Here is a 14,854-nt window from a genome sequence, read left to right as displayed (position 1 = left end):
ACTGACCACAGCAAGAAGGGTTCCAGGAGGTTTTCTGCCAAGAACTGGGGTTTGAGCTTCCTCCGCCACCGAATGTCCCTGGCATCTTATTCTGGAGTCATTAGCGTGCTTTGCTGTCTGTCTGAAGGATCTGAGGACCTCTGATCTGTGTGTGTGTGTGTGTGTGTGTGTGTGTGTGTGTGTGTGTGTGTGTGTGTGTGTGTGTGTGTGTGTGTGCCAGTACTGGGTCTTGAACTCAGGGCCAGGTTTTGTCACCAGCCTCCGCTGCTCCTTTGGCCTGGCCAAGAACAGCCTCAAGTTGGTTTCTAACAGATGCATCCAGGGGTCCCCAGCCATGGGGAGACCCCCCTCCATCCCGCAGACTCCTGCATGTACACCTGGCATCGCAAATCCCAGCTCTCCTCGTTAGCCTCTGTGGTTTCTGCAGTGGCCTCTTTGGGTGACCATCAAAAGTCTGCCAGGAAAGCACCAGAGATGAGAGACTGGGCTGAGCCGGGTGCTGTGGCTCACGCCTGTCGTCCCAGTCACTCAGGAGGCTGAGATCTGAGGATTGTGGTTCGAAGCCAGCCTGGGCAGGAAAGTCTGTGAGGCTCTGATCTCCAATGAACCACCAGAAAACCAGAAGTGGCGCTGTGGCTCACGTGGTAGAGCGCCAGCCTTGAGTGAAAGAGTTCAGGGACAGCGCCCAGGCCCTGAGTTCAAGATCCAGGATTAAAAAAGAAAAGACAAAAAGAGACAGGACTGGATATGGAAGTTGGCTTTGGTGACCTCTAGAAGGCATCAAGGTCACTGGTAGACAGGAGGACAAGACTTGGGGTATTACATGGTTCTGGCCATGTATAATCGTGTGTTTCTCTCTCTCTCTCTCTCTCTCTCTCTCTCTCTCTCTCTCTCTCTCTCCCCCTCCCTTTTTCCCTCTCCCCCCCACTGTGTCTGCAGGGAGTCGACAAGCTGAAGATGAAGGCCCGGACCGAGTGCTGTTCCCCCAAGTTCTGGCTGGTGCTGGCGGTGCTGGCGGTGTCCGGCAGCCGGGCCCGATCCCAGAAGAGCTCCCCCAGCATCGGCATCGCGGTCATCCTCGTGGGCACCTCGGACGAGGTGGCCATCAAGGACGCCCACGAGAAAGATGACTTCCACCACCTGTCCGTGGTGCCCCGCGTGGAGCTCGTGGCCATGAACGAGACCGACCCCAAGAGCATCATCACGCGCATCTGCGACCTCATGTCTGACCGCAAGGTGCAGGGCGTGGTGTTCGCCGACGACACGGACCAGGAGGCCATCGCCCAGATCCTCGACTTCATCTCCGCGCAGACGCTCACCCCCATCCTGGGCATCCACGGCGGCTCCTCCATGATCATGGCGGATAAGGTGAGTGAGGGGGCGGGGCTTGGGTGGGCGGGGCCCAGGGCTCAGACCAGTGCGGGGCTGGCAGAAGTGGCTCAGGGTACGTCGGGTGGGTGCACCATCAGCTTTGTGCGGAGACCAGACGCTGGGTTCTAGAACCTTCCGTGTTGTGTGTCTGGAAGTGAACCCGGTAGCTCTGACATGTGGGGCTCGGTGGCCTTGTGGAAGCAGAGCTCTCTTCTTGCCTGGAGGTTTAGGCTCTCTTTCCGAGCTGGTTAGGAGAATTTAAAAAAGATAAAACGAACCTGGAGGCGGGTTGCTGGTCTCCATGGAGACGACACCGCCCATCTGTCCATCCGTCCATCCATCCGTCCATCTATCCCGTCCATCCATCCACGCCCTTGCCTGGGTCACGGTCCCTGGATCGCCTTGGCCGAGCTCCCCCCCACTCTGGGGGTGTTAGATCTAAAGGCAGTGGTTCACCCCCAGCCCTTCCCTCTCCCACTGGATTGATCGTCTTGGCGGCTGCGACGTCGGCTTCGAGCCAGGGCCTTGTACTTGGCTCTGTTTTGTTTTCCTGTGTGCAGTGTCTGGTTTCCCCCCCTCGCCCCCTCTTCCCTCCTTCCTGCCCCCCCCACCCTACCCCCTTCCATCTGGGCATATGGATTACCACTCACTGAACCTCCCTGTGCGCGGCCCTCGGCCCTTGTCCCATCATGGGGTGATTTAGTTCACCGCAGCGTCATGTGTGTGCGTGCACGTGTGTGGGTATGTTGCACGCATACGTGATCGCCTGGGATTTCTAGAATGGTCTCTAACCCTAGCAACGGCATCCTCCCATTTCTGGCCCTCACCATGTTTTCAACTCTGCCCCTGGTTTTGTTCTTCAGAGACACACTACGAGGTTAATGGCTTTTGTCAGCCCCTCCGGGCTCGGCCCCATGCCCCTTGAGAGTCCAAGGCCCCGAACCCCCGATGCGGCCCTAGGCCGAGGGGAGCAACAGCCTCCTGTGTCCCCACCCATCACGGAAGTCGGCCGTGGCTGGTGTCTCCTTGGCTCGCCCTCTGCACAGATCTAGGACAGGCCCGGGCCCGGGCAGAAGCTTGAGACCACAGGAGACACACATTTCTGGTGTTCACCGGCTGCATGTGCATCGCGGCTGTCAGGAGAAACATCTGTCCTGCCCGGCCCGGCCCTGCGCTCACAGGGACAGGACAGGGCCTGGGGTCCCCCCATCCCAGCCCATCCAGAAAACAAAGGGGGAGACAAGGTTCCCACAGGAGCCTGAAAAGGCATAGTTGGCTTTCTACCCAAATAGTCTCTACAAGTGAGGAAGCGAAGAGGAGGGAGAAGAGGGAGAGAGGGAGGAAGGAAGGGAGGCCGGATAGGGCGGGTCAGAGGCTGGTCACCAAGCATCAGGTGCTTGCCCGGTGGCCACAGTGAAGACTGCATTTGGTTCCCCCAGGGCTGAGGTCTTGGTGGCACTGAGATTTCTGGAAGTTTTCTGGAGAGTTAGATTCACACACTGTGAGGTGTCTCACAAAGGCATATAAATCATCACAGTCCACCGCATAAGAGAAAGAGAACCCTTCACAGGATATTTTTGTTGTTTTGCTGGTCCTGGGGCTTGAACTCAGAGCCTGGGCACTGTCCCTGAGCTCTTTTACTCTAGGCTGGTGCTCTACCACTTGAGCCACAGCACCACCTCTGTTTTCTGGTGGTTTATTGGAGATCAGAGTCTCACGGACTTTTGCCCGGGCTGGCTTTGAACAGCGATCCTCATAGCTCTCTGAGTAGCTGGGGTGACAGGTGTGAGCCACTGGCTTCTAGCTCCAAGGAGATGTTGGTAGAGGAAAGATGTCATTGTCACAAAGCCTTTGGCACCATCAGGTCGATACTTGAGAATCTGGTCTGATAGTGTGTGGTCACTTTTTCTGGGCTCCAACCGACCAATACAAACGTCATGGGCATTCCAATTTCCTGCTGAGACAATGCGTGTTGTTCTGTGGCAAGAAGACACAGGGGAAGGGGTGAACAAGAGGGGTTCAAAGCCCAGAATGGAGTCTTAAGTTCCTGTGCGGGACTTGGGCCCAGTGATCAACTCTGCCTCCCAGGGTTGATTTCCCGGCTTATGCAATGAGGACAATATGTCGGGCCTCTGGTCATGGGGGATTAAATGAGATGATGCGTAGCCCAATGTGCCCAGGCCGGCTCTCAGTGGATGTGCGGAAGGCTGAAGGAAGTCAGCCGATTCTATAGCCCCAGGAGAGGATGGGGAATGGAACCATGTCAGCCCCAGTGGCGTGGACGGCTCTGAAATGAAGAGAGCCCAGTGGAAGGGGAAACTGAGGCTGGGGCTGGAGTCTTGGTCTCTCTCCACCACGAAGAGTGAGGCTCATTAGAACCTAGACAGCAGACCCAGCCAGAACCATGCCTTCGGTTCCAGGATTTTAACCAGGGAAACTGGGCGCTCGGGGCGGAAGACAGTTCAGAATAGTAACAAGGCATGTTTTAAAAAATGTATGAAGTGCTTTTTTGGCAGTTCCCCACCTGAGAATCAAGAACCTATTTTACTCCGCCGTGTTATAATTGCTTTTATTCTCCCTGAGATCCTGGATTTCGGGTGCCCATCGGAGCCCAAAGTAATGAACTGAAGGCTAGACACATTTCCATTTCTTTCCAGAGACTTCCCCCTGATAGGCTGACATCTTCCATGGGTTTTCCCCTGTTGGCTCAGAGAGGTTAAGTAACTAATCCAGGATCTCAACTCTCAGAGCAAGATGAGACTGGGATTCAGAGCCACCAGACGATCTCTTTTGAAGTCCCAGACTTACTTTCTATTCTTTATTTTTTATTTTTTTTTCTTAATACAGTTCTGCTGCACACCGACCTGTCTCCACTTGTGGGCTCCGAAACAGATCATGCATCTTCATTTCATGTAGAGACTGAGTGATCCCACCTTAGAGCATTTGGGAGATAAAAACTGAGTCAAACAGTTGTGGAAATGTGTTGCCAATGGGCCGGGTGCCTCTGGCTTGTGCCTGTCATCCCAGCTACTCTGGAGGCTGAGATCTGAGGATCACAATTTGAAGCCAGCCTGGACAGGAAAGTCCGAGAGACTCTTATCTTCAGTAAAACTTCTCAGAAAACTCCAGAAGTGGTGCTGTAGCTCAAGTGGTAGAGCACTAGCCTTGAGCGAAAGAAGCTCAGGGACGGCACCCAGGCCCTGAGTTCAGGTCCAATGACTGATACACACACACTAAAGTACTGGGGACAGTTCTGTGCGGAGACTGTAGATAAACGTGGTAGGGAATATGGCAGAGTGGCATTGTCTAGTGGGTGGCAGCCAGGGCAGTAGGCGTGGCCAGGACAGTGGGTGTAGCCTGGGCAATGGGTGTGGCCTGGGCAGTGGGCGTGGCCTAGACTGTGGGCGAGGTCTGAACAGAGGGTGGTGGGTGGGGCAGTGGGCATGGCCTGGACAGTGGGGGTGGCTGGTGCAGTGGGCGTGGCCAGGACAGTGGGGGTGGCCTGGGTAATGGGCGTGGCTGGGGCAAGTGGCAGGTAGCAGGACAGAGGTACCCAGAAGATCAGGCCAAAGAAGCCATTTGCCATCTCTAGAGCTGCACATTTGGGAGAGGGGAGGGGGGGGGAGTCAGGACCAGGGCTGAGGTGAGGAGGGCGGCAGCTCGTATGACGTCAGTGTCATTTCCCATGGGCGCGGGTGTTTTGAGAGGGGAGGGGAGCTAGGAAGAACTCTCTCCCTTTCCACCGCAAAAGGCCTCTTCTTGAGGTCATTATGATGAGCCAGGAAGATCTGTGGCTCTTTTACTCTGTCTCCTCCTTGTCCTTCACCCCCCTTCTCCCCCCTCACACCCCGCATGATCCCATGAGAAAATGTGTTTGTAGAGGCAGGGAAAGTATGTGGGGAGAGGCCAGGTGCTGGTGCTCACGCCTGTCATCCCAGCCACTCAGGTGGGTGAGATCTGAGGATGGCGGTTCAAAGCCAGCCTGGGCCAGAAAAAGTCCACAAGACTCTTTATCCTCAGGGAGCCACCAAAAAGCCAGAAGTGGAGGTGTGGCTCAAGTGGTAGAGCACCAGGCTTGAGTGAGAAAGGCTCAGGGATAGCGCCCAGGCCCTGAGTTCAAGCCCTAGGACTGGCAAAAAAATAAATAATAACCAATTTCTCCTCATTCCTCCACTGAGGAAGACTGTGTTTCTGGTTGGCCCAACACCCTCTCTCTTAGAACCGAGCCTAGAAGAGGCCATTTGTATTTGTCCACTCAACATCCTGACATAGTGAGGGCGCTTGGCACCATGAGCGAGCCCCGCTTCCATTCTCCACAGCTGCGATCTTGGCTGGTCCCTGAGACCCTTCCCCACTGTGTGGGGAGCAGGTGTTCCCCCTTTCCGGAGCCTTCCCTACTAGGAAGCCTTGGGAGAAGTTTGGAATGCGTAGAGATGGTCTTTTGGATATTGTCATGATATTGGAGGGGGGCAGGGAGGTAGCAAGTTCTCGCAACTTAGAGACCAGAGCATGGTCCTGCAGTACTTGTTTGTTGTCACCAGCCAAGGATAGCTTTACTTCAAATACCAGTTATATCTCCACTGGGGGTGGGGGGAGAGCTCAGCTGGGCACCAGTGGCTCACGCCTGTCATCCTACCTACTCGGGAGGCTGAGATCTGAGGATCAAGGTTCAAAGCCAGACCGGGTAGGAAAGTCCATAAGACTCTTATCTCCAATAAACCACCAGAAAACCGGAAGTGGCGCTGTGGCTCAAGTGGTAGAGCACCAGCCTTGAGTGAAAGAGCTCAGAGACAGCGCCCAGGCCCCGAGTTCAAGCCCAAGACCAACACACATGCACACAAAAAGATCTCTGTGGCCCCAGCACGCTGAGATCACTCACACACAGACAAGTGAATGGGAACGTTTTCCTCCACTCATCTCTCCCCACCCCGCCCCCCTTTTCACGGTTCCGTCTAGGAAGGGGAGTCGGAAGCTGCGCCTCTCACTTCTCATCTCTCACCTGATTCGGTGGGCTTGCAAGTCATTCTCCACCTCTGCACACGGTGATTGTCGACCTGGCTCATGTCTGGCCCCGGGCTGCGATGGCAGAGTGTTCTAATTGTCACAGGTCTGGGGGAGTGCAAATGGGGACCTCGTGATGTGCTTCCAGCCACCACATGTCTGGGAATTTGTCCCAGCATTCCTCCACACGCACGCACGCACACACGCACTGGAGGTTCAAGGAACCGCATTGTGAGGTTCATCTCATTGCCTCGGTGGTTTCCTGGAAGTAAAAAGTGGTGGCTGTGTGATCTGGGCCAAATGACTCCACCTCTCTGAGCCTTGATTTTTCCTCCTCCATAAAACAGCAATATGGGGCATGTGGGAGCCTATTTTCTTGAGGCAACACCCAATACATGAATGAGGGAAACTGAGGCACATGGGGTCTGGAGGAGAAGGTTACAGCGTGGCAGGCAGGAACCGGAGGGGAGCTGGAGCTGGCGGGGGTGGGGGACCAGGGTAGGCTGTTGCCCCTCCAGGGAAGCACCCCAGTTCTCCCACAGGCCCTGGTCCCACAGCCCGCCGCCTCCCGAGGTTCCGCTCAGGTTTGGAATCCGTCAGTGCTTTAATTGTTCATCAGGTCTGTGCTCACCTTTGTGGATGCAATCCGGGTGAACCCCCCATCCTCTTCACTCCCAAACCAGAAGACGCGCCTCTCTCCCCCTCCCTTATCCCCTTCCATGGTGTGGTGTGCCCATCAGGACTCTGATGAATTGTTGCCGCGTGTGTACTCGCTCTCCGGCCTCATCGAGGCCAGACTCTACAAGCGGATCGGCCTCCTCCTTCTCCTCACACCCAGGGTGAGCCTTTAATACATATTTAGTTGGACGTGTGGATGATTTAATTATTTTGGGGCAGAAGATGGCAGTTGCAATTAAGAGGCAAGTTGTTGGAAAACCCAAATGAAAGGGCGGGTAATAGGATTAATCTGGTTATTGGCAGGTTTGGCCCCCCGCCCCCCCCCGCAGCCTCTTACCTCCCCTCTGCCCTCCCGTCCCCACATCTGGTCCAGCACCAGCAATCTGCCCGCCTCTTGTTTCCAGTGTTAGGATCCTCAGCGTCCACTTTGTTTCTATCAGGCAGACGTGGCAGCAATAGGGCGGTCTTGGGCCAGGTGTGCAGGCTTCAGTGGCAGAGCTGTTTTGCTGTGTTGGATACACACACACCGTTGTGCAGTGGTGATCTTGTTCTTGTTGTTGTTGGTCGTGGGTTTTGAACTCAGGGCCTGGGCGCTGTCCCTGAGTCCTTTCACTCAAGGCTCACACTCTGCCACGTGAGCCACAGCGCCACTTCCGGTTTGCTGGTGGCTCATTGGAGCTAAGAGTCTCATGGATTTTCCTGACCAGGCTGGCTTTGAACCATGATCCTCAGATCTCAGCCTCCTGAGTAGCTGAGATGACGGGCATGAGCCTCTGGTGCCCAGTGGCAGTGATAATCTTGACATTGGCAGTCCACTTCCAAAAGAGGGATCAGAGAGCGATAGCTGAGCCTGGTGGAAAGTTCTAGAAAGAATGGTATGGAATTAATAGGATGGGTCAAACTTCATCAGTGCCATTCAGTTCCTGAGAGGTAACAGTGAGGGAATGTGGAACTTCCTTTGATGACTGATGCATTCATTCATCACATACTCATTCATTCTCATTCACAAGTCATTTTGTGAGTGTGCACTGTCTAGGTCCTGAAGGCAGAGGTGGCCGGGGAGGCGTGGCCTTCAGGGAGGCGTGGCCTCTGTGGCCTTCAGGGAGGTGTGGCTGTCCCTGCTGTCCCTGGGGGCCACCGCCACCCCCCCTCCAGCCCTTAGCAGGCACAAGCTCACTTGTTAAAGGGAGTGGACGGGGGGTGGGGGGGAGGGTTGGGATCCCCACATAACCCCAATGGCTGAGGGCCCGGGGGGGGGGGGGCGGCGGGGGAAGGGGACGGAGCATGGTGGGAATGGCCGCCCAGCGTCCCCAGCCTCCTCCTCTCTGCCTCTCCCACCCTTTCTCCCTCCTCTTCTTCCTTCTATCTTCTTCCTTCTCCTCCTCTCTACCTCTGTGTCTCTCTCTCCACTCCTTTTGTCTCTGTCTGACTCTCTCTCCCTTCTCTTCTTTTTTCCTCTTTTCCCTTCCTCCTCCTCTGCCTCCTCCTTCCTCCTCTGCCGCTGTCTTGTCTCCTTTGTCCCTCTGTGTCTCTCTGACTCTCTCTCCCTCCTCTTTTTCCCTTCTTCCTCCTCTTCTTTCCTCTACTACCTTCTTCCTTCTCTTCCTCAAGTTCAAGGCCATCCTGCACTGTGTAGTAAGACCTCAATCCTGGCACCAAGCCGGGCTCCGCTGGGAAGCCTTGTAGCCAAGGGACACACCGGAGCCATCCACTTCCGGGCGCTGGGGGCGGCGGGAATGCTCCTGCTACTCCGGAGTAGATCTGGAACTGTTGTTCTGACAGGGAGAGAGGGAGAAAGAGGGGGGCGGGGGGGGAGTAGGGGAGGGGGAGAGCCTGGGATGCCATCTTCAGCCTACATCCGATGCTCCTTCTCTTGGATCTGAGTCCTCCTTTCCCTCCTCCTCTGCCTCCTCCCCACCCCGAATCTGGTTCACACTCCTCTGTCCTTTCTCATCCTGCGTGCTCCATCCTGGCAGTGCCGCGCCCCCCCCACCTGCACCTGACATTGCTCAAAGCCGCTCCCACCCCCGCCTCGGCCCAGCTCGGGGCGCTGCCCCACATCGGAGAGCCGGCGTGTGGCCGTTCAGGTCCGAGGGTCAGAACTGGTCATTTAACGAGGCCAGCCGAGGACCGGCGTCCCTGATGGGCCCGTGGCCACACCCATGGCCACCCCCCATGGCCACCCCCCCCCCACATGGGCTTCGTGCTCAGGGAGGAGGTGGGGCCACGCAGGTCTCCAGCGCCGGCGCTCCAGAGGGCAGACGGACCCCAGATCCTGACCCGTGGGCTCTGTCTGCTTCTGGATCTTTCTCACTAGATCCAGACCCTCTCTTACTGAGCAATCTGGGCCTCGGTTTCCTTAGCAGGACCAGCTGCGCCCCAACCTCCTCCCCCCGTCCCTCCGCCCTCTGCTCTGCTCTGCTCCCCAGCTCTGAGCTGGGTTTCTCTTGCCCAGCTTTGAAAAAGTTTTTTGTTTTTTTTGTGCCAGTCATGGGACTTGAACTCAGGGCCTGGGCGCTGTCCCTCAGCTTTTCTGCTCAAGGCTGGTGCTCTACCACTTGAGCCACAGCGCCACTTCCGGGTTCCTGGTGGTTCGTTGGAGATGAAAGTCTCACGGCTTTGAACTGTGATCCTCGGATTTTAGCCTCCTGGGTGGCTGGGATGACAGGCGTGCGCTGCAGTGGCCGGCTCTTTTTGCCTGTCTGGAGCGCCAGCAGAATCCCTGAGCCCCTCCTCTCTCTCCACTCCTTTGCCTGCTCTCCATCCTCACCTCTGCCATCATCATCATCCTCTTCATCTAGTCTTCAACCCCCTCTTCCCCTCCCCCTCCCCAGTCATTCATTGAGGCTTCTTGGGACAATGTACTGTGGTTCTTAATTATTGATGAGCAAAGAGAGGATAAAGTAAAGACACGATTCCACCTCTTCTCATACAACCCTGAACAGCACCCGGCCGGGCTGGCAGGTCACCGTGTCACCCGCGTCCCAGCGCCCGCCCCATGCCAGCCCCTCCCTCGGGGCCTCAGGCCTCTCTGTCTCCATCTGCCCGAGAAGGGCTTGGGATTGAAAATTCACTCTAGAAGTTTCCAGTAGGATTTCTAAAAGTCAGGGTCGGGGGGAGGCATACTGTGAGGTGAACGTGGACACGCGTGATGAGTGTGGACACACGTGCAGGGGACTTTCAGGCATGCGCGCCCTCCCTCGGCCCTGCACGGAAGGCTGCGACGCGGCGCTGTGCTGGAGACCACTCGCGCGCACATCCCACTCGGAACCTCGGGGACCGGCCCGGTGTCCTTATTTTGTCACGGAGGCCAGTGAAGATGGAGCGCCTCGCCCGGAGCCACATGTGCGCTCTCCAGGAGCTGACCCGATTTTCCGCATTACCAGGTCGCGCTGCGCAGGACATTAACCTCGGAGAAGCAGCCCTCCTTTCTAGTAGCTCCCGGTTTAGCAGATAAATATGATCAAAAGCAAGTGCTCTCTCTCTCTCTCTCTCTCTCTCTCTCTAACTAGAGCCGGGGCACAGGCAAATCAAATCAAATTGGGACAGCTGTGTGCTAACGCGTCACATAGGTGATAAAAGCAGTCACCACTTAATAAAGCAGGGGACCCTGCGTATGGGGGGGCATCGATCAAAGCCAGCCAGGGCAGGGAAGTCCTCCAGGCTCTGATCTCCAATGAGCCACCAAAAAAAGCCCAAGTTGGAGCTGTGACTGGCTCAAGCGGTAGAGCGCCTCGTGCTCCCTGCGAGCGGCCGGCCCCGAGCCCCAGCCTCAGGCCAGAACCAAAAAAGGAAAAAAAGAAAGGAAAAGCCACGGATGATGTTTTCCGACACCTTATTACGGTTTTCAAGGCAGACTTAACCTCCTTCATCTTAACTTGCAACACACCCCGAGTCCCAGTGGGGAAACTGAGTCTGGCATGGTTTCTTCATGAAGGGTGGACAACTGCTATTCTGTGATGTGGGCTGGGAGGGGGGGCATCTCCCATGATGCACCGGGCTGCGCCGGGGGAATTCTTGGGGACCCAGATGAGGGCTTTTGTGTGCAATACAGAGGAAAATCACCACCGCGACCACTAGGTTGTGAACCTCAGCTTAGTGAGCGAGGAGACGGAGCCATTCCCACAAGGGACCGCCATGCCCAGCCCCTCAGCCTGTCCTGGGGGGACATCTGTGCCTTTCATTCAGTGTTGATACTAAGCTCTGTCCGGTTGGAACCAGAGCCAGGTTATTGAGGCCATAATGGAGAGAAAATGCCCTGGGTTTTGTCTTTTGTTTCGTTTGTTTCTTCGGTTTATCGACCTGTTTCCTGTCAGCTGAAATACATTTCCTAGCCAGGGACCAGTGCCTAATGCCTGTCATCCCAGCTACCCAGGAGGCTGAGAGCTATGGATCACGGTTCGAAGCCAGCTTGGGGTGGGAAAGTCCGTGAGACTCTGATCTCCAGTGAACCACCAAAAAGCCAGAATGGAGCTGTGGCTCAAGTGGTAGAGTGCCAGCCTTGAGTGAAAGAGCCCAGGGACAGTGCCCAGGCCCTGAGTTCAAGACCCAGGTCTGGCACAACAACAACAAAAAGATTTCACAATAACATTTTTTGAAAAGGGAATTAAACACACTTTACGCTGATGGGTGTGTATAGAGTGTGCAGGCACACAAGGCCCTCAGAACCCGGCACCTTCTGGCACCTTCCAGAGAGACATGGGAATTCATGGCAAAAGAGTTATCAAAGAAAGCTGAGTTGTTGGGCTTGGCTCAGTGGTAGAGTGCTTGCTTTGCATGCATGAGGCCCTGGGTTCGATTCTTCAGCACCCCATAAACAGAAAAAGCCAGAAGTGGTGCTGTGGCTCAAGTGGTAGAGTGCTAGCTTTGAGCTGAAGAGCTGAGGGACAGCGCCCAGGCCCAGAGTTCAAGCCCCACGACTGACAAAAAAAAAAGAAATCTGAGTCGCGTTGGATTTTTATAAGGGGATCTTGATAGGGTTGCTACTTGCTACTCATATATATATATGTGTATATATATATATATGAGTATATACACACATATATATAGAAACATATATAAATGTTTTATATATATTATATATATTTCTTTTTTTAAGTGCCTCTTTTGACCAAAAACTAAATAAAACCCCCAAAACCAGACATAACTTTTTTGTGTGACTTTTGGGGCTGTCGGTGCTTGCTGCTCTAATGGACATCTCCTGGCTGTTTAATAGTTACCAACTCCCGGGCGCCCTGAGAATTAAATAATTTCTTGCTGCCTCCTGGCCTGCCTAGTTTCCCAAGGTCCCGTCCCACGGATTTAATATCCTGCCAGTGCCTGAAGGTGCAGACATTTTAAAAGAAAAGTGTATTTAATTTCTACTTTGAAGTAGCTTTTGATTTGATTGTCCGCCCCAAAAGAAAAAAAAGAAGAGAAAACTATTAAAACCACAGCAAATGTGAGTGCCGCCCTCCCCCGCCCCCCCAGACACATTTGATGCAGATATAGGATCTTATCTGCAGTGCCCCGATGTGTCTGAAGTGTGTTCATGTGTGTGTTCACCACTGGAGTGTGTGTGTGTGTGTAGTGTAGTGTACTGTAGATTCTGGAGAACATAAAAAATGTCAAAGGAGAATTTTCAAGATGTTTTCTCCTGAGCCCATTATGAGTATGTGTGTATAAATAACATAAAGTCATATATTTTAATATGCTTATATATAAAATTATATGTATAAAATTATACATATAAAATTATGTATATTTATCTATTTAGATAAATTATATGGACTTTGTATTTTATACAAATATGAAAGTTTACACATAGGTAAAAACTTGGAGGTTCTGGGGTTTGAACACAGTGTCTCGCGCTTGCTCGGCAGCCATTCGACCACAGAACCATGCTTCCAGCCCTGTGTTGCACTGGTTACTTTTGCAATAAGAACTTGCTTTTTCCCCCCAGGCTTATGCCTGGCCTGTGATTTCTTTTCTGCTTCCCCTCATTGCTGGGACTACAGGTGTGTGCCACCACACCCGCCCTCTTCCATGTGAGAGGAGTCTCATAGGCTTGTCCTCACCCCATGAGCCCGTCTGCCTCTGGGACGTCAGGAACATGACCCTGAGCTGGGCTGTGGCTTGGTGGTGTGTCTCCTACGTGTCCTTGGGGCTGGCCTTGAACTGTCATCCTCCTGTTCTTAGCCTCGCGTGTAGCTATGATGACAGATGTGAGCCACCGCCACCTGGATCGTATTGTAATGTATTTTTCTAAAGCGATAAGGCAGTGTTTCCCAGGGCAAGGAGTAAGAACGGGCTTCCGGCCTTCCACGAGTAGCTGGGCAGGCGTGGGGTGGGACGGGGCCTTGAACACGGATGCATTGTGCGCTGGGCATGGGAGATAAATGGTGTGGAGACCCTGAGCTCAGTCGTTTGTCTCCTCATTGATCCTCAGCCGGCCTAGAACTCACCCCATAGCCCAGGCAGGCCTCAGCCCTGCAGTCCTCCTGCCTTGGCCTCCCCGGTTTGTATTAAAGGCAGGTGCCACCAGGCCCAGCCTCCTTTTCTGTGTGGATGCAGACCTTGCCATCGCCCTGTTTCCATCTATGGAGGTTCACCTTCCACGTGAGCCTGTTTACACACACACACACACACGCACACGCGCGCGCGCACACACACACACACACACACTTTATCCAGTTATCCTATAGTCAAGTCCTGGAAATGGTCCAGGATTCATTACCCAGTTCACGAGTCTGAGGCATGAGAGGCTGTGGGGTCTGTGTGCTGTGGGGACCGTGGGCTGCCGCCGGGTCTAGTGGCCAGGCTCGCCGCAGGCCTCTCTCACAAGACGCGGGGTCGAGGCTGCAGGGCTGTGGGCACCGAGTCCCTGGTTATCCAGAGCGGGTAGAAGCCTGGGAAAGATGGAGGCAGAGAGCGCAAGGCAGCCCTGCCCTGGCCGGCTTGCAGGAGAGTGCCCCGCTTCCCCATGCTCAGCTGGACTTTGATCGTGCAGCCCACTGCTCGTGCAGCTACTAAGTCATTGTACTTTTCCTCTCTTTTAAATAGACTACCACATTTAAAACCAGGCGTGGTGGCTCACGCCTGTAATCCTAGCTACTCAGGAGGCTGAGATCTGAGGATCTGGATTCAAAGCCAGCCCAAGCAGGAAAGGCCATGAGACTCTTATCTCCAATGAACTACTTAGAAAATTGTAAGTGGTGCTGTAGCTCAAGTGGTAGAGTTCTAGCCTTGAACTGAAGTGTTCAGGGACAATGCCCAGGCCCTGAGTTCAAGACCCACAACCGACAAAAAAAAATAGATTAGCACATTTTTATTATTGTTGTTATTGTTATTATTTATTATGTTATTATTGACAAAACCTGGCGTTCTGTCCCTGAGCTTTGTCACTGGAGACTAGTGCTCTACCCCTTGAACCACAGGGGTTTTGTTTGTTTTGTTTTGGGTGCTTAATTGATGAACCTCACATACTTTCCTGCCCTGGCACTGGTTTCCAACTCTGGCCTCAGGCCCCCGCCCCCCACAAGCAGGGATTACAGGCGTGAGCCACTGGCGTCTGACTTCACCTGATGATGATGGTGATGGTGATGATGATGATGAATTTTTAAGAAGGCCATTGGGACTACGGAGTGAAGGGCCATGCTTCCAATCGGGAGGCAGGACTACACGGTTGTCAACGTCCTTGTGTCTCTGGGGGACGATGACCGGAGCTCGGGTCTGTCATGGCTGCTGGAGGCGGTGTGGGCCCAGCTGTGCCCCCATGATCGCCTTGCACACGGAGAGCTCGGGGACAGCACCCAGGCCCCGAGTT

General features: G+C 54.4%; 1 protein-coding gene across 2 annotated transcripts in view; it reads left to right on the top strand.

The window, feature by feature from the left end:
- Positions 1–14,854, top strand: part of LOC138805078 (glutamate receptor ionotropic, NMDA 2B-like) — a 191,083-nt gene that overhangs the window by 69,987 nt on the left and 106,242 nt on the right. For both annotated transcript variants that reach the window (XM_069989655.1, XM_069989654.1), the window contains exon 3: positions 940–1,368. In XM_069989655.1, the coding sequence (XP_069845756.1) occupies positions 958–1,368 (411 nt within the window). In that variant the 5' untranslated portion in view covers positions 940–957. The remainder of the gene's footprint in view (positions 1–939; positions 1,369–14,854) is intronic.

This window comes from Dipodomys merriami, unplaced genomic scaffold, assembly GCF_024711535.1.
Source record: "Dipodomys merriami isolate MVZ:Mamm:240054 unplaced genomic scaffold, mDipMer1.0.p SCAF_384, whole genome shotgun sequence".
NCBI lineage: Eukaryota > Metazoa > Chordata > Mammalia > Rodentia > Heteromyidae > Dipodomys > Dipodomys merriami.
The sequence above is the reverse complement of the archived record's forward strand: the minus strand, read 5'-3'. Positions and strand labels throughout refer to the sequence as shown.